The 19,834-nt window shown below is 42.0% G+C and overlaps 1 protein-coding gene across 1 annotated transcript; it reads right to left on the reverse strand.

The window, feature by feature from the left end:
* Positions 1-299: 299 nt before the first annotated feature.
* LOC129814942 (ADP-ribosylation factor-like protein 8B-A) lies at positions 300-10,829 on the reverse strand. Its single transcript, XM_055868113.1, has 7 exons — positions 10,631-10,829; positions 5,933-6,013; positions 5,741-5,814; positions 5,414-5,507; positions 5,229-5,296; positions 1,611-1,681; positions 300-1,428 (listed from the first exon to the last, which is right to left on the reverse strand). Exons 1-7 carry the CDS (start codon positions 10,751-10,753, stop codon positions 1,379-1,381), a joined length of 561 nt encoding a protein of 186 aa, XP_055724088.1. The 5' UTR covers positions 10,754-10,829; the 3' UTR covers positions 300-1,378.
* Positions 10,830-19,834: the final 9,005 nt, after the last annotated feature.

The raw sequence follows: 19,834 nt of genomic DNA on the forward strand, positions 1-19,834 counted from the left end.
TACCATGCATGTCAGTTTTGCTGTATGTCAAGCAATATAACTTTAGAGCCAATAGAAAATAGCCACAAGCATGAAAAAGTAGTGGGGGCAGAGACAGGCGGTGTCAGAAAATAACATTCGACCAGAAAATCACATCAGCATACTTAGCATTATTTACAGTCAGAACAAATTACATCAAATTGTTTTTTGTTTTTACTATCTGACATTTGTTTGTGCATCTGTTTGAGTTACAATCATAGCCTACCAGTCATCTGAGATTCTTGGTACAATTATTAGTCCAATGATGAGTGTAGACTAAATCAAATGTTTTCCTTCATTTTTATTACAAACTTACTCTAAGCACAGCTCACCCTTCTTATCCACCCAGATTTAACATATTTACAAAATAATAATTGACACCATTAATATCTATCATTTTCAAACGTGTGCCACAGCAAATATTGCAATTTGAGTGCAAACACAACAGTACCATGTCTAAATTAAAAAGCATGCCTTTTTATTTCTGCAATATATCCCAGTGGCGTTCATGTTTTATTGCTAAGGTAAGCACACATTGCATGCTGCTTTACTTCAGGGATGAGAGGTATTGCACAAGGCACTTTGAATTCTACCACTCTCTCTCTCATAGACCACAGAGGACATCATCCCACTGAGGCAAATTCAAAACAAGGCTGATAACCACACAACCAACACACTATAGCTTTACCTTCAGTACATTCAAACTTTTCAAATATAATCATACGCTCATGTCAGTAAAAATCTTACCAGCTTGATATGTGTACACACCTGGCTGCTGAGCTATTTACTTATTTCATTGCTCTCGTTTCAAAAATATTTGGATTTGGCAATAGCCATAAAAGTTACAATCTGACAAACAGGAGGGGAACCTGGAAGTCCCAATGATGTATATAAACATGTCTATGTACTTTCTTCTAGCGTCATACAGGACTGTCTGGAGAACATGTATCATGATTAGAGGCCCCAGTGAGTGGCTGAACAACCCCAATAGCATACCCTGCACTAGTGTTATAGAGTTGGGCTATTGGGCTTACAGATCTGGGAGACGTCTGTCGTGCCGCCTGAAGGACGCAGAAGGCAGACTGAATCGCTCTGTTCAGGACACTGAAGTAGCCCCTCTTGGAGGAGGTGTAACGCCGATTCTGTGATTCATGGGCCTTGGAATATGATATATACCAGGGGGTACCATCTTTTAGTAGTGCAGTAGTACGAGGGGTTGTGGGGGATAACAACAACAGGGGGGGCACAAGCAGCACAGTGCAGTAACGGAGTTGGAGGGACAACTATACATCAGCGTGAGCAGGGTGTGGCATGAGGGTAATATGGCAGATGGAGCTGGGAGGGTGCAGTTCTGGTACATTCAGCTTCTCCGAGATTTTGAGTGTTGGATGAGCCACTGCAGTGTGATATCTGGAAGGCAGGAGAGGCATGGGGGGGGGGGGCGTGAGAAACAGGAGACAGCAGGTGAATGGGTGAAACAACGGACACCTATATAGCCACTTTGGGTGCACAATGTTGTAGTGCTCTCTCCTTCAGCCTTCCACTGGGACACAAACAAAAACCTGTCACCCTCCTGTCACCGTCTTACTCACCTATGTTGTCTTTCTCTTTGCAGGAAACAGAGTAGCAGCAAATCTCTCTGTCTTGAATAGCTGCCAAGTTCCTATAGAAAGGAAGAAGTAAAGAAAACTGATAACCTGCTACAAACTGTTAAACTGGCCAGCAGAGGGAGCTGGTTAATTTTGAAAGCCTGTATCATTTCTAATACAGTACTAGTGACCGAGAAAATAGAATGCAGTGTTTCTAAATGGAAAACGAGGGTAATGGTTCAGTAAGAATGACGCTTCTATTTAAAAAAGGCATTTTTATTTATTTATAAATCATAATTGCTCCTCCTAAAATAAAACCATTAGCTCTTTGTTGATGTGAGATTAAAATAGACATGTTTAAAACCTCCAGCAAAGTAGCTCTTTATAAAAGCAAACTTCATGTTCAAGAATGGTAACTGTAATTTTCCAAGATAGTTAAGGTCATAAATATATACACTACTGTTCAAATGTTTGGGGTCACTTAGACATTTCTGTCCATTACAATAACATCAAATAGAAGGCCAGCATCCCGGAGTCGCCTCTTCACTGTTGACGTTGAGACTGGTGTTTTGCGGGTAGTATTTAATGAAGCTGCCAGTTGAGGACTTGAGGCGTCTATTTCTCAAACTAGACACTCTAATGTACTCATCCTTTTGCGCAGTTGTGCACCGGGGCCTCCCACTCATCTTTCTATTCTGGTTAGAGCCCGCTGTTCTGTGAAGGGAGTAGTACACAGCGTTGTACGAGATCTTCAGTTTCTTGGCAATTTCTCGCATGGAATAGCCTTCATTTCTCAGAACAAGAATAGACTGACGAGTTTCAGAAAAAAGGTCTTTGTTTCTGGGCATTTTGAGCCTGTAATCGAACCCACAAATGTTGATGCTCCAGACACTCAACTAGTCTAAAAGGCCCGTTTTATTGCGTCTTTAAATCAGGACAACATTTTTCAGCTGTACTAACATAATTGCAAAAGGGTTTTCTAATGATCAATTAGCCTTTTAAAATGATAAACTTGGATTAGCTAACACAACGTGCCATTGTAACACAGGAGTGATGGTTGCTGATTATCGGCCTCTGTACTCTATTCCATTTCCAGCTACAATAGTCATTTACAACATTAACAATGTCGACACAGTATGTCTGATCAATTTGATGTTATTTAAAATGGACAAAAAATTGCTTTTCTTTCAAAAACAAGGACATTTCTAAGTGACCTCAAACTTTTGAACGGTAGGGTAAGTCATTGTGTGTGATATGAACGTCTTTCTCCTGCTACCATATTAGGGTACCCGTCTTAAAGTGAATAAGCACATCCACGTTCACATCATGGAAGAAAAATGAACAGCTCTTTTGTTTAAAAGTTAGGAGGCACAATGTATGCCTAAATCTATTTACTGCCATAATCTCTTGTGGAAAGAAACAGTTTCCAGCCGTTTGAACCATTTACTTTATCATTCATATTTGTTTTATTTCATCCTTTACCTTTGCTGTATTGTACCTTTTTGACTTCATCAATATCACTTGGAATTGGTTTAGTGAACTGCACTGTTGGTTAAGGGCTTGAAAGTAAGCATTTCTCGGTAAAGTCTACACTTGTATTCGGCGCATGTGACAAATAAAGTTCGATTTGAACACCCAGAAACTACTGCTTTGTTTTACCATTCATCAACTGGAATCTGTGTGACAAACCTGGACATTCTTTTTGTGTGAATAATGAATTACATTTTAATTGCAACAAGAACAAAACTCTCAACTCTCAATTGGAAAAAAGTGTTTGAACTAGTCCTTGTAAAAGCATCTAAAGTGGCCTTTTGAAATGTTAGAACCTTGCCACTACAGGCCCTCACTCACAATGGCAAGGCAAAATGAAAGGGACTCTTCTGTCATTCTGTTAGAATTAGAGTTGTTAAACTACCTCAGCTCAGATGCATCACAGATTACTGCTGTGGGTTTACTGGTAGGGAACGCCTCATACCAGTGCTGTAGTCGAGTCCCAAGTCCCCTGTACTCAAGTCCGAGTCGACTCACTATGGCTGAAGTACGAGTCACCAATATATAATAGGTCTTATTATGCAATTGTTTCTAGTCGCCACAGAATGTTAGTATATCGCCACTCCCTCATGAAAACCCCCAACTAATTTACTATTGATGACTACCTCAGTTCTACACTCAATACCTGTGTTTCAATACTTATTTATTCCATAAAGGAATGATAAGTCAGGCTTTCAGCTACTTTTTTTGTAATTGCCCACTGATTTTTTTGTTGATTTTTTTATTGCAGTGAAAACTAAAAGGGAGACTTGATCGAACCTGGCTATGGAATGCAGGGAGAAAAGCAGAAGGGTAGAGCAAGACAAGAAATTCAAAGACAGCCTACTTTTCTATATTCAAGGGGAGAGAGAGAAAAATAGCAAGACTGTCGTTTTACTATTAAAAGCTCAGGATTTAAGGTCTCCTTTTTAGGGGACCTGCATGGTTCTGGTACCAGTTCTGATCAACATTTTAGCTTATAAATCGATCTGTGGATACTGTAGATCCAAATTGTTGCCACTGACACAGTAGTATTTCTTCTGAACCTGTGTGACGTACGACGTGAAATCTGAAACCACTTGAAGCTGGGATGTCCCTCCTACCATTTAATTCGCTCTTCAAACTGTCCAACTCCTGGCTGAACCCTTTATCACAGCCACGGACAAAGCACATTCCTGCAATTGTTACATTATAACGCCGCAGGATAGAGTCGTTTCATCATGGTAGCACATTCGGAGATCAATTTATAGCCCTTAATCTAAAATAATTCAGATTTTAAACAGAAAAATCGCTGTCAGACAGACAGGATTAATATGAAATGAAAGGTGAGTTCAGGAAGCCAAGCTAGATCTCTGACGTTCTAAGCGATGCGGAGAGACGTTTTGATCAAGAGAAACCATTCGAAAATAAGAAACTGTTCTCGAACACTAAACACACAAATATGTACATATTGTACAGTTAGTCGTTTTATAATTAGATTATGCTATATTTAGAAAGCATGGGTCTTATTCATAGTTTTGTTGAATAAGAAATGCACCATCAAATATTTCATATTTTTATCATTTGTACTCTGTACTTGAGCTTGTGTCCTCAAAAGTGAAATTGGAGTATGCAGCATTACTAGTTATTGTTTATGGCCCTCTCGATAAATTATGAATTTTAGGGATGACATTTAGATATATTTAACTGGTTAAACGCCATACGATTGTTTTCAATTTCGTAAAGCAGTAGGCTGGGGGTTAGGAGGAAGCAAAAGTTGTTTGCGCAATAATATGTAGCCTTTGATCGGAGGCGGAGCGGAGCATGCCTTCCCACAAACATTTCTTGCTTCCTCAGCAACTCACCAGCTGATGTAGGCTGTGTATGCCTGATTTGGCATATCCTTTCCACTGCTAGAGGACAGAACCCTTGATGCTATGCACAACCCAGTGCTGCTAATATTCTGTGTAACATACTAGCCCATCCAATCAAAGTGCAAATACCGAGAAGTCACAAGAAGGCCTGTGAGTCACCAATGGTAGAGTCCAAGTCATGAAAGAAATTGGGACTCGAGTATTACAACACTGCCTAATAACTTATCTTCATACTCACAGTTTTTCAATGAGCTGCTTCTCGTCTAGAGCACTGGGGAGATCTCTTTTGTTGCCAAGCACCAAAACCTAAAAAGCATAACAGTTTAGATCTTGTGTGGCAGAAATGTCTGCTGACTGATCATATAAAGAAACTCCCTCATTTACATGTGTTCGTAGCAGTTTCCAAAGTGTAGGCCTACTTACAGGAATTCCTTGCAACTGAGGCTTGTCTAACAAATTGTGTAGCTCATTTCTGGAAGCTTCCACCTTCTCATGGTCTGCTGCGTCCACCATATATCTAAAAAAAAAAAAAAAAAAAAAAAAAAAAGGTCACAACAAGCTTACAATTGCATCAAAAATCTAAAAGAGCAAGTGTTGTGCATATTGAAAAGTAATGGAAGTGTTCAAAACATGCCCATCACAATGTTCGAACACTGACTGGTCGCCACTGAACTAACCCTAACAGAACAATCAATCTTCCTGCATTTCAAGTTGCACCCATGACAGGAATGGCCAAACTCAGATACTCACACAATTGCGTTAACTCCCCGACAGTAGCGCTCCCACATGCTCCTGAACCTCGGCTGCCCTCCTATATCCCAGATCTGGAAAACCAGAGGAACAAAAATTAGCCTAGGTATTTTCATTTCCTCATGCAGTCGGCATAGATTGTCACTGTGGAACATTACAGTAACCTACACACTGTAGTGACTGAAGACCTACCTTGATGGTAACGTTGCCTTTTGTGACCTTCCTCATGTTGAATCCGACTGTTGGGATCATGTCTTCACTAAATTGCCCAGACTGAAAAAGAAGAGAAGGCCGTTGATACATTTTTAGATGTACAAGCTGAGCTGACATAAACAGAAAATCTAGGTCAAATTGTATGTGATGTCATCTGGAATTGCCACTATACTTACTAAGAATGTCAGACAAACCTAGGCCTCATTGTAGGTTACTAGACTTTGCACATTTCCTGTTATTCCATTTGAGAAGAAAAAATAGATTATCACGTGCAAAAGGTTTATGGTAGTTTCACAAGTTCCATTAAGCCTAAAGGCATGTGAAGGTCACAAACTAAATCAGGGGAGGGGACTGAACTTGGGAAACTATGCTCTAGAACTACAAGGTCTGGAGCCTGCTGGTTCTATTCTACCTGATAATTAAATTGCACCCCAAATAAAGCTGTGGAAAATCCAAAGTTGGCTGAGGGCTCTAGAGGAAATATGTTTGGCATGCAGACCCAATCTTCTATAATTCTAAGATCACTGAAAATTGTGTCTTTTTTAGCCAACCCTAAATCATTGGCTACACTTTTGACGATAGGACAGGAAAATAATTTCAGTCATTCTGATGTCTGCTCTCTTCCCCTTCTGTGTAACCCAAACAGTATCTCAGCAAGAAATAGGCCTATGCTTTGTCTAGGGCATATACAGTATGCAACAGCACATGACTTAGTCACTTGACTAGGAATAAGAGGAAGTGGGTGCAAAAGGTCTCATGACTGAAGCCTAGCTGGAACCACCACCCACACCCTACTCCTTTTTACTCAGTCAAACAGATTACAACCAACCACATGGGAACTTCCCTATCAATGGCAAGTATCTCATTCACTACAGCACTGATGGAAGAGTTAGGGTAAGTGTACCTACTAAGCCCACGTACCCATTAAACCCACTTCAATCTTTGGATTCAAAAGACAAAAATAAACATTTTCTGCTATTTAATGTTTTAACCAGTTCATTTAGTTGTATCCATAGCAGCTTTTAATTCTAAGCCAATCAGATGTTTTATTATTAAGTTATTAACAGTTGTGTAAGTTCCTACTATTGGCCAATTTCAAAGCTGCAAAAAATATTTGTATGGGGCGACTCAGAGACATTTTTCAGATATTTGTAGCATCTTCTCAGATAAGTGATCTGGCTTAATGCAAAATTACACGAGATTCATGTGTTGACATATGCACATTACAGTACTTAATATCCATCTAGTATGCCATTTCTTGCCAACTGAAAATGTGTTTTTCATGCTAACAGTACCACATGTCAGAGTCAATACAATGGCAGCATAACTGGTCAACCACAAAAATATAATGGATCTCAAGCATTCACAGCTAACATTTAATACAACTTGTCTTATTTTACTGTTGAATTAACCTTGCTTTGTTATAAATGGATGCTTTTTTGGTAAATGTTACATCTCTCTCAGGTGGACTTAAAAAGAAAAAGTAGCACCCTCTATACAGAATGTAAATAAATGAATATTGTTCAATATTATCAACACTAACTTAGCATAATATTGTAGTATATAGTGTATATTTACACCCCAGACCATTAGTTTCCAAATATTGAGGAAACTTTCAAAAAATATATTAACATAATTCATTGCAATCATCCAATTAAGCCCAGTATGCATTGACACATGGGGATTGTGTGTTGATATCCCTGATATTCAATAAACCTGAGCCTTTCTTCAGATTTACATTGATTAAAATACTCAAACTACCATTATGCATATCATGCATCTATCCATGGTGCCTTTACAAAAATTGAAAGCCTCTGTACTCTCTCCAAGATGTATGGAGTGGACAGGTAGTCATTGATGCAGAGAGATAAGAATAAGATCAAGGTTGAAGGATATCATGGATAGAAGACCTACAAGTAGTGGTAAAAACAAAAAAACAAATGAGGGACTAGAAAATGACTACTCATGCATTTAGGGACAGCAGGGTAGCCTAGTGGTTAGAGTGTTGGACTAGCAACCGAAAGGTTGCAAGTTCGAATCCCTGAGCTGACGAGGTACAAATCTGTCGTTCTGCCCCTGAACAGGCAGTTAACCCACTGTTCCTAGGCCTTCATTGAAAATAAGAATTTGTTCATAACTGACTTGGTAAAGGTAAAAAATATATATATGTTGTCCCTCATTCGTCTAGGCGTTTAAAATGTTTGTTCCAACAGTAGAGAGGGAGATTTTAAAAACGTCTTCAGACAGGCTTTAGGAAGACAAGTTGAACTACACTGAACAAAAATGTAAAAGGTGTTGGTCACATGTTTCATGAGCTGAAATAAGATCCCAGACATTTTCCACATGCACAAAAGCTTCACATTTTGAGCACAACATTTGTTTACATCCCTATTAGTGAGAATGTCTCCTTTGCCAAGATAATCCATCCACCTGACAGGTGTGGCACATCAAGAAGCTAACAGCATGATCATTACACAGGTGCACCTTATGCTGGGGACAATAAAAGGCAACTCTAAAAGGTGTAGTTGTGTCGCAGGACAATGCCACAGATGTCGCAAGTTGAGGGAGCGTGCATTTGGCATGCTGACTGCAGAAATGTCCACCAGAGCTGTTGCCAGAGAATGTAATGCTAATTTCTCTACCATAAGCCACCTCCGTCATTTTAGAGTATTTGGCCAACCGGCCTCACAACCGCAGGCTAAATGTAACCACGCCAGCCCAGGATCTCCACTTCAGGCTTCATCACCTGGGGATCGTCTGAGACCAGCCATCCGTACAGCTGATGAAACGGAGGAGTATTTCTGTCTCTAATAAAGCCCTTGTGGGGAAAACTCATTCTGACCGGCTGGGCCTTATTCCCCAGTGCGTGGGCCTATGCCCTCCTAGGCCCACCCATGGTGGCACCCCTGCCCAGTCATGTGAAATCAATAGATTTGGGCCTAATGAAATTATTTAAATTGACTGATTTCCTTATATTAACTATTTATTATTTAAGAAGTGGGCTTATTTGGAACACCAATGGGCTTAAAGGATACATTCTGTACCCATTAAGTCCAGTCCGAACTTTCACATATTTTATCAATCATTTTTATCGCACCGGAAAAAAAATTCTGTCATATTAATCAGTCATTGCATCTCCATTTTTTTCAATGAAAATTAGGGTTGTATACAGTTGAAGTCGTAAGTTTACGCACAATTAGGTTGGAGTCATTAAAACTAGTTTGTCAATCACTCCACAAATTTCTTGTTAACAAACTATAATATTGGCAAGTTGGTTAAGACATCTACATTGTGCATGACAAATAATTTTCTCAAAATTGTTAAGACAGATTATTTCACTTATCAGTCACTGTATCACAATTCCAGTTGGTCAGAAGTTTGACTGTGCCGTTAAACAGCTTAGAAAATTCCAGAAAATGATGTCATGGCTTTAGAAGCTTCTGATAGGCTAATTGACATCCTTTGAGTCAAATGGAGGTGTACCTGTGGATGTATTTCAAGGCCTACCTTCAACCTCATGTCTCTTTTCTTGACATCATGGGAAAATCAAAAGAAATGTATACCACCTCCACCTTGTTAATTTGTGGATTTTTTTTCCTTCTTAGCCTTGTTAATTGAAATGCATTCCATGTGACTACCTCATGAAGCTGGTTGAGAGAATGCCAAGAGTGGGCAAAGCCGTCATCAAGGCAAAGGGTGGCTACTTTGAGGCCTTGTGACAGCCTCAGGGGCCGTGTGACAGCCTCAGGGGCCGTGTGACAGCCTCAGGGGCCGTGTGACAGCCTCAGGGGCCGTGTGACAGCCTCAGGGGCCGTGTGACAGCCTCAGGGGCCGTGTGACAGCCTCAGGGGCCGTGTGACAGCCTCAGGGGCCGTGTGACATCAAACCAATATAGACAGAGCCGTGTGGTCCGCACAATGTTCAATGTAGCCGAGTTTCTCAACTCCACCTCTGTTCAATGATGCCACCACTATAAACATCATCATCTGAAATCTACTGTAGTTCAAAACAACTGGGAACTCGGAAACCTCCGATTTCCGAACGTTCAAAACAACTGGGAACTAGTAAAAAAAAACATTTTGAACTGTCATCCAACTCGGAATTCCAACTTGGGAACTCGGGCCACTTTCTAGAGCTCCGACTTTCTGACCGGAACATTACTGACGTCATGATTTGACCACCTATTTTCCGAGTTCCCAGTTGTTTTGAACGCGGCATAACACTTGACAGTCTGATGACCAACAATTGGGCCTACTCCCTGGGAAGATAAGTGCTAGACAGCTAACTAGCTAGCCAAGTTGTAAACATGAAAGTTGACAGCTAACATGGCTAGCTAGTTAATCCAGATGTTTTAGAAAGAAACCTAGTCTAGGGAGAAAAATATGATCTGTACTGTAGCCAAATTCCAATAAAGTGGTTAGCTAACTAACGTAGTCCTCTGCTTCTAATCGCCATCAAACCACACAAATATCAACATACATATAACGTTAGCTAACTAGCTAGTTACCGGCTATAGCTCGCTAACCTTACAAACTAGCACAGTACGTTTAAGGTATGCTAATTAGCAATACTTAATTGTACGTTAACGGTGGCTAGCTGGCTAACTTTACGATACTAGCTAAGTCGATATTGCATATCGCTAGCTAGTGCTAGCACAGCAGCACAATAAAAACTTACAGCTATCACATTAACAAATGTCGTTTTCCCCGAGTATTGAAGTCCAACCAGGGTTAACTCCATCTCCTCTTTCCAAAAGAGGGACTTAAACCAGTCCAAAAGCCGGTTTATAAGTGTCAGCATCTTGAATTTGATATTCCCACTCAACTTCGGCAGAAAGCTGGCAGTGGGAGGATTCGATTATGCTGAGCCGTGGGGCACCGGGCGTAAGCGGGGAGGGAAGAGCGCCCTTCTCATTTTGTCAACAAGGCAGCATGGTGCGCTGTACAGAAACAAATAGCTATTTTCCAGAAAGTAAATGTTAGACTGTTCTATTTTTCATTGATAAGGCAGATACAGTGTTTTTATCAAAAGCCATCACTTTTCGTGGGAAAACACAGAATTCTACTAATTACTTATTATATGGTATATTGGCGATCACACAAAGTAATGGAAACATGATTCTCCCAAAACATTTTTTTTAAATAAATAAATCAAACAACTTTTCTGTTAAAAAAACTAATAAATAAAACAGATCTGATTGCTACACATGCTCAAGGGGAACCTGAGAGGGCAGGTCTTCCGGTGCCAGCACGTCTCCTTGCAAGTCTTTCGATGTAAAATCCTTGAGTCCCAGCCACAATCATGTCTAGTTTCTTTGACTTATTTGAGAATTGTGCTGTACAGTTTATAACTGTGGAAATGAATGCCACAAAATCCACCTTTTTAACACACAAGGTATCTTTTGTCTGGCAGCAAACATTTACTACAGACTGTGGTGTTTCCAGTACCATCTCTTCACTAGCGCCACTTGTTTTCTCAATTCTATTAATCACCTCCACATAGGAGATTCAATTGACCACTCTAACTTTTGCCACCTCACCCCAGGAACTCAGGATAATGATCCTCACCACAATTGCAACACCGTCGTCTTTCTACACACCTTTCATCAGTATACTCTGTTCGTCTGCACACATTTGAAACATGGCCAAATCCTTTACAATTCTTACTCTGCTTTGGTTTTGGGAAGAAAGCTTTTACGGCGTATCTTACATAACCAAGCTTCACATGCAGGTATTCAACCTGAACATCCGTCGTCACCCCTGAGTTGACTCCTTTGACGGGTGCTCTACTCCGAAGTTCAAAACACAAAACTTTTGTTGTCCGGATTCTTTTGAGGTGTTGGGGCCAACAATGGGAATGAATTGAATACTGAGAGGCTTTGAAGCCACCGGTCGGCCATATTTGCAATGCCTACTAGGAGCAGTCCTCCGTAGGAATGAATGGAATTCGACAGTATTCAATTAAATGTTTCAAAGACAAAAACAAATACATGTATTTAAGTATTTTGTTATAATTGGGACAGTAGCATTAGTAATTAGTATTTCATTTTTTTATGTGTATGTTTAGCTCACATAATATAATTTAAAAGTATGCATTAAGGAATGAGGACATTAATGAATGCATTTCTACAGCTTTCAAAATATATTTTTTACACTGGCGAGGGAGTGCCAAGATGGAGGCACAGTTGCTTCAACACAGCACACCCTATAAGTCATCTAGTGGAAATATAAATCATTGGTTGTGGTGTGCACCACTGGTTTGCACAAGTGTGCACTGTCATATGACTTGCAAATGCTAAAGACCAATTAGCTTTGTATTCATGTGTTGCATATTGCTGCATTTCGCAGGTCAGAGTGCGGATTAGACAACTTGGTCACTCAAAAACATGTATGAAAAAGGGTAATGAGAAAATCTTTAATTACACCAACATCTAAACCTTCGCCTATACACTATCCCAAAAAACCCACCACCCCATCCCACACTAAACGATCGTACACCAGGACTTCGGCCTGGGAGGATGGAACCCCTTCTCTCTAAACTTCCTGTAGATCTTCTGCACTAAAATCTCTCACACCCCATATTTAACTCCTGCTGCAACGACCACATCTAATCACATTCTGTGATTTCCGCTCAATCAGTGCATTGCAGTTGATCACCATGGCTATAAATGCAAGAAATCCAACGTTACTAAACCTTGTCCTCTCTGGATCTCTCTCTTCAGGCCTACTCACTGGGGGGCTCCCAGTCGACTCACTCACCTTTGGGCTGTCCTCTACTCTCTTCACTGGCTCAGCATAGGAACATTTCTGCCCCACTCAAACTCTGGCATTCTCCGCCTGTCTCCGCCTCCGCCTGTCTGTGCGTACCCCCACAGTTGAGGTAGAGTGCTTTCTCTATTCAACCTGGTACACTCCCTCTGACTATGCCTTCCTGCACATTTCTCAAACTGTGGTATCTCCCTTCTACACACTGCTGCAACATGTCTGAATCCTTGGCACCTAAAAAACTGTAGCGGGTTTGGAACATAGGCCATCACTGAATAGCAAATATAACCTAACCTGACCTTATCAGGTAGAAACTCTGTCGAAGCTAGACAAGACAGACAGGGTATTCTGAGTCTTGCCATTGCCATAGGGTCTATGTCTCAACAAACGGCCGGAGTCACAAACACTAGGAATATTATTTTTTAATTTGATCCACATAAAGCTACACCACTGATCACCCCTTTCCCTCCCTGCTCCGGAGAGCAAAGGGAGGAGACGGAGAGACAGCCTGGTGCGTGGGGCTGCCACAGGACCCACCGGGCTGGGGAGACCTACAGGAGGCTTGGTGTATGGAGGAGGCACCTGAAGGACCGGGCTGTGGGGGAGCACTGGAGCTCTGGTGCGCAGCCTTGGCACCACTCCCCCAGGCTGGACTACTACTCTAGCCCGGACCCTCCAGAGTGCAGGCACAGGTTGAACCGGGCTGTGGGTGAGCACTGGAGATCTAGTGCCTACTACGTGCACCTCTCTCTTAGGCTCCACTCCCACATTTGCCCGGTACCAGCGGAGCGCAGGCATAGGAGCACTGCACCCTCCCAGCGCCCGGAGACCCAGCACGCAGAGCCAGCGCAGGATACCCTGGACCGAAACGGCGTACTGGAGACCAGACACGCTGAGCAGGCACAACACGCCCCGGCTGGATGCCCACACTCACATGACACTTTCGGGGGGCTGCCCTATAGCACACCGGGCTATGGGCACGCACTGGCGACACCGTGCGCTTAACCGCATAACACGGTGCCTGACCAGTAACGCACTGCTTATAATAAGCACGAGGAGTGAGCTCAGGTCTGCTACCTGGCTTAGCCACACTCCTCTTTAGCCACCCCCCCCCCCCCCCCCAAAAAAAAAAATTCTGGGGCTGCCTCTCGTACCTGTCGCGCTGCCGTGCTGCCTCCTCACATCGCTGGCTCCTCTCTCCAGTTGCCTCTGCTCTCCTAGCTGCCTCCACCTGTTCCCATAGGAGGCGATCCTTTCCAGCCAGGATCTCCTCCCATGTGTAGCAACCCTTGCCGTCCAAAACGTCTTCCCATGTCCATTCCTCCTTCTTGCGCTGCTCCTGCTGCCGCTGCCTGTTACCACGCTGCTTGGTCCGGTTTTGGTGGGTGATTCTGTAACGCTTGTCGTTATGTGGAAGAGAGGAGGACCAAGGCGCAGCGTGGTAAATGTTCATGATGTCGAATTTTAATGATATCCAACAAACAGAAACACTGACAAAATACAAAACAACAAAACGACGTGAACAGACCTGAACTTGATAACATATAAAACATGAACAGAAACAAACGAGCGAAAACAGTACCGTATGGCGAACAAACACAGACACGGCAACAATCACCCACAAACAAACAGTGAAAACAGTCAACCTTAATATGGTTCCCAATCAGAGACAATGACACACACCTGCCCCTGATTGAGAACCATATTAGGCCAAACAATGAACCCAACATAGAAACACATAACATAGAATGCCCACAACTAAACAATACTGAACAGGAAATAAGGAAATAAGGTCAGGAACTTGACAGGTTGTGCCCCGAGACCCATGATTCGAAGCGCCCACTTCCTCTGGGCAGCGGATACACAAAAGATCTAAACAATTTCACTTCTCGAAACTTTCCCAGATGTAACCATTGCCAGTTTGTCCATTACCCAGTTTGACATGGGTCGCCCAAAAAACAGGAAACTTACTCCTACCGGTCAAAAATCATTTCTGGTAGGATTCTCAGGGCAAGCGTTCGAAGTCTCTACCACACCTGCTGTCGCCGCAGGCCGAGGTGACTTTTATTAATATGTTTGCCTCTATTTACCCATCCCCCCCCCCCCCCCAAAAAAAATGAAATGCTAATTAGCTGCTGAACAGAACTGCGAATTGCTGTCTCAAGCTTCACTTCACTCACCAGGGCCATGATGATCTGGATGAGAACCAAGGCAGAAGGTAAGAATCTCTGGATGAACTATGATAGCTAAATTTAGTAATGAAAATTTGGCTGAATTTGTTTAAATTGACAATTCTGTGAACTGTCTTGGGCAAGTTTTAAATGTACACAATACCTGTTATCTATCTAGATAGCTCAAGGTTAACTAGTTAGCAACATTAGCCTGACTAGGTGGCTACATTAGCATTCTATTTGTCCAGCCATTGTCTAGCATGAGAAAATCATAAAAATTAGTTTAGCTTTCTTTGGCTTTTATAAACCAACAGTCTAGCCTGCTAGTTAACTAGCTAGCTAACTTAGATGGTGAAGCTATGCATTCTTGATAATGTTTGTTTGTGTCTGTGGGTGAGGGGTTGTATCATTTTGGTCTGGCTTTTTGAGAGGTGTCAAATATGGACTGATTAGCATCCTCTCTTGAGTCAACAGTTTGCTTACTTTACTGCAGGACAGCAGATAATTAGTATAGCTAGTAGGCAAGGTTATGTAACCTTATTTAGTCCTACCTGCTATGGTGGGTTTGAAATTAAATGGTATTCACATGTTTGTTTTTGTGGTAGAATTACTGTTATGTTATTGACGCCAAAACTTGCAAACCTTATTTGCACCTCCTCTATTCCAGACCAATGGGTGTGCCTGCGTCTTATTACCTCTCAACTAGATAAGCTGTTTCGACCTGGAACACTATCTCCTGCTTTGGTCTGTTTCAGTCATTGCAGGAAGTCAAATAAACGTGACTCGTGTCAAGAAACTAGGCATATGTTGTTGTTTTTTAATCAAAATGCGTTTTTGGTCAGAAATACCTTCTTGAACATGTGAACTTTCATGTGCCTTAATAACAAACTTGTATGCTATCTGTAAATATGGACAAAACTGTTAAAATACGAGCCTAGTTAGTTTACCCACAGAAAAAGTCAGCAACCTTCCCGCTAGCCATGATTGGCTGAGATTATGAGTGGGCTGGACATGCCGATAGATGAGTTTGGATTGATGGTGCTGGGGTCGTGCTTGGCCACGTAGTCGTGGGTGAACATAGAGTACAGGAGGGGACTAAGCACGCACCCCTGAGGGGCCCCCGTGTTGACGATCAGCGTGGCAGACGTATTGTTGCCTATCCTTACCACCTGGGGGCAGCCCGTCAGGAAGTCCACAATCCACTTGCAGAGGGAGGAGTTAAGTCCCAGGGTCCTTAGCTTAGTGATGAGCTTTGAGGGTACTATGGTGTTGAACGCTGAGCTGTAGTCAATGAACACATAGGTGATCCTTTTGTCCAGGTGGGAAAGGGCAGTGTGGAGTGCAATACAGGTTGCGTCATCTGTAGATCTGTTAGGGCGGTATGCAAATTGAAGTGGGTCTATGGTTTCTGGGATGATAGTGTTGATGTCAGCCATGACTAGCCTTTCATAGCACTTCATTGCTACAGAAGGGTTTTGTCCCAGCCCAGCTCTAACACCTGACTTAAAAAATCAACATAACGAATCATGGCGATCTGTAATCAGGTATCAACTGGGCTGGAACAAAAGCTTATACACACTCCTGCTATTCAGATCTGGAGCTGTCCACCCTTTTAAATAATTATTCTGTACAGTGGCGACCGTTCATTTAGGGCACCTGTTTTGAGCCCCTTATTTTTAGCTATGTATAAATATAAATATGGTCTATTTTTGCTTTCTTCAGTAAGGCAGCTCCAAAATGCAGGTGTTTCATTCTAGCTTAGTGCTTTCTGTGGTGGTGGGGCAGCCACCGGAAATATGGAGCGTAGGTGTTGGTAATGTTCTTTAGTTGCGCCATGATTAGCTCAGTGTTCTGTCGCTAGTAGGGACAGTATGTCACCGGCAAGTCTAAGGGTCGACCTAAAAAATTCAAGCCCATTGGTTGCAGCCATAGAGTTACATTAGAAGAGCCCATCCAAGAAGGCTCAAGGTCATTGCCCACAGATCACGTTATATCTACAGTAGCTTTGATTAGACTGATCATGTCAACATCATACTTTCAAAATCTTAGCTAGCAGTCATCATCATGAATCAAGTCGACAATGTACTGGCAAATCCTTTTTAATTCTTGTCATATGAAGAGAAATAATGAAGAGAAATTATAGACAAAACGTATCGGTGCTCATTGGCCATTGGACATAAACATTAAACAACAAGTTGGAAATCGCAAATTCAACAATGAGTGGTTTGGAAGGAATCAGTGACAGTAGCTAACTGCAAGCATTGCAAAGCAATCACTTGCCTGCTATTCAGTGGAGTGGCTGTGTGGTCCCAAATCTGGGATTAAGTGTCTCTTTTCCAAGTTTAATATGATAAACATTCAACATTGGCCATGCTGTCAGTGAAGTCTGATTTGTGCCGCGCTCAATACAACTGTTAACTCGGAACTCGGAAAACTTGACTTCAGTGAGTTCAAGTCAACTGGGATTTCTGGAAAAAACGAGCTCTGACTGGGAAATACGTTTTGAACGGTAATCCAACTCGGAATTGTAAGTCAGGAACTCGGGCCTCTTTCTAGAGCTACAACCTGAAGATCAATGACGTCATCATGATTCGACCTTGTTTTTTTCCGAGTTCCCAGTTGTCTTGAGAGCACCATAAATCTAGAGAATGCCAGACTTTAATAACAACATTTGCCCACGAAGGACCGACACCCCACCTTCCTGTTCAAGTGAGCACAGCACAACAAGGTGAGTCAAAATATGTCTTGTATGCTGCTGCATAAACAATGTAATATGCCAGGGAGCTATGTATACTGTAGCTAAGAAAATAATACTAAGTGTATGTTGTGTAGTAAGCTGTTAGTAGCCCATGTGCCTCACGCTAATCATTTGGTCCCTTTTCCCCTCTTAATTTAGCCTACTGTTCTCACTTGGGGGTGCACATGTAGCCTAGAGACTCTTTTAGATAAAAGTAATCATTGACTATTGTAAGAGCTTTCATTGTCTGCTTATATCCCCCCGTTATTTATTCTACGATTCTGACATGGTGTACAGGGAGAACACTGTAAGAATGGCCCATGTTCTGAATTCTGTCACTGTACATTTGAAAAGTCGTGAACAAATAGTTATATTGACAACGTCCATCTTAGCTCGCTCATTAATCTCTTAATCGAAATTATGGATTGCCTCTTAATCGCTCGTTTTTCCCTTATGCCATAGTTTATAAATCTCAATTGTCAGTAGAAACCACATTTGTTTACACAAGTCAGCCATATCAACTATGATTTTTTTTTTAAAGGCAGTAAATGAGGCTGAATGAAATGTTTCGCTGCCAGACAAGGCTCCGCTGATAGCCAGGTGTAGCAGTGGTAAGGTGTTGGGACTGCTGTTGGGACTCTGCTGTTGGAACAGCTTTCTGTAGGCCATAAGAGTCTGTGGGTGCCGTTTGTCACTGTTATAGTGCAATTAATGTATTGTTTAGTATTGTGTAGTGGCTTTGCTGGCATGCATATATTATTTTGGGGGGTTTGTTTGCCCCACCAAGATTTACATGCTAAAATCACAACTGGAAAAGGTACACTGAAAAGCAGACTGGGCTGACACACGCATGACTAGGGGTGTGGGGGTCATTACATTTTGTCACCCAGTGATTGTCAAGCAAATAACTGCCAAAAAGGGTTGCACGTTTATTAAAAATTAAAAACGGAAATAACTTATTTACATAAGTATTCAGACCATTTGCTATGAGACTCGAAATTGAGCTCAGGTGCATCCTGTTTCCATTGATCATCCTTGAGATGTTTCTACAACTTGATTGGAGTCCACCTGTGGTAAATTCAATTTATTGGACATGATTTGGAAATGCACACACCTGTCTATATAACGTCCCACAGTTGACAGTGCATGTCAGAGCAAAAACCAAACCATGTGGTCCAATTAATTGTTCGTAGAGCTCCGAGACAAGATTATGTCGAGGCACAGATCTGGGGAAGGGTTCCAAAACATTTCTGCAGCATTGATGGTCTCCAAGAACACAGTGGCCTCCATCATTCTTATATGGAAGAAGTTTGGAACCACCAAGACTTTTCCTAGAGCTGGCCGCCCAGCCAAACTGAGCAATCGGGGGAGAAGGGCCTTGGTCAGGGAGGTGACCAAGAACCCGATGGTCACTCTGACAGAGCTCCAGAGTTCCTCTGTGGAGATGATAGAACCTTCCAGAAGTATAGAACAAAAAGGCCTGCACACTGTTAAAGCTCCCAATTCACTCCTTTATTGACAACATTTCGATTGGAAACAGACCTGTGTCAGGTCCAACACACTGAGTGTTCACATCCCTAATATATACATTTCACCTCACATGACCATTGCGGACACGACGCATGGTGGGTGCCAAAAACATGTTTATAACTCTAATAATTAAATAACAATGAGATGGGTACATGTAATGGTTCCAGAAAATAATATATATTTACAAAATGACCAGATGGGTAACCTGGAAGGAAAGACAAATCAAAGTAAAGTAACATATTCAGGTAACAAATGGTCTGATCCCGATGGTCACTCTGACAGAGCTCCAGAGTTCCTCTGTGGAGATGGGAGAGCCTTCCAGAAGGACAACCATCTCTGCAGCACGTCACCAATCAGGCCTTTATGGTAGAGTGGCCAGACGGAAGTCACTCCTCAGTAAAAGGCACATGACAGCCCACTTAGAATTTGCCAAAAATCACCTAAAGGACTGACTATGAGAAACAAGATTCTATGGTCTGATGAAACCAAGATTGAACTCTTTGGCCTGAATGCCAAGCGTTATGTCTGGAGGAAACCAGGCACCATCCCTATGGTGAAGCATGGTGGTGGCAGCATCATGCTATGGGGATGTTTGTCAGCTGCAGGGACATGGAGACTAGTCAGGATCGAGGGAAAGATGAAGGGAGCAAAGTACAGAGAGATCCTTGATGAAAACCTT

Source organism: Salvelinus fontinalis, chromosome 18 (genome assembly GCF_029448725.1).
Source record: "Salvelinus fontinalis isolate EN_2023a chromosome 18, ASM2944872v1, whole genome shotgun sequence".
In the NCBI taxonomy this organism is placed as follows: Eukaryota; Metazoa; Chordata; class Actinopteri; order Salmoniformes; family Salmonidae; genus Salvelinus; species Salvelinus fontinalis.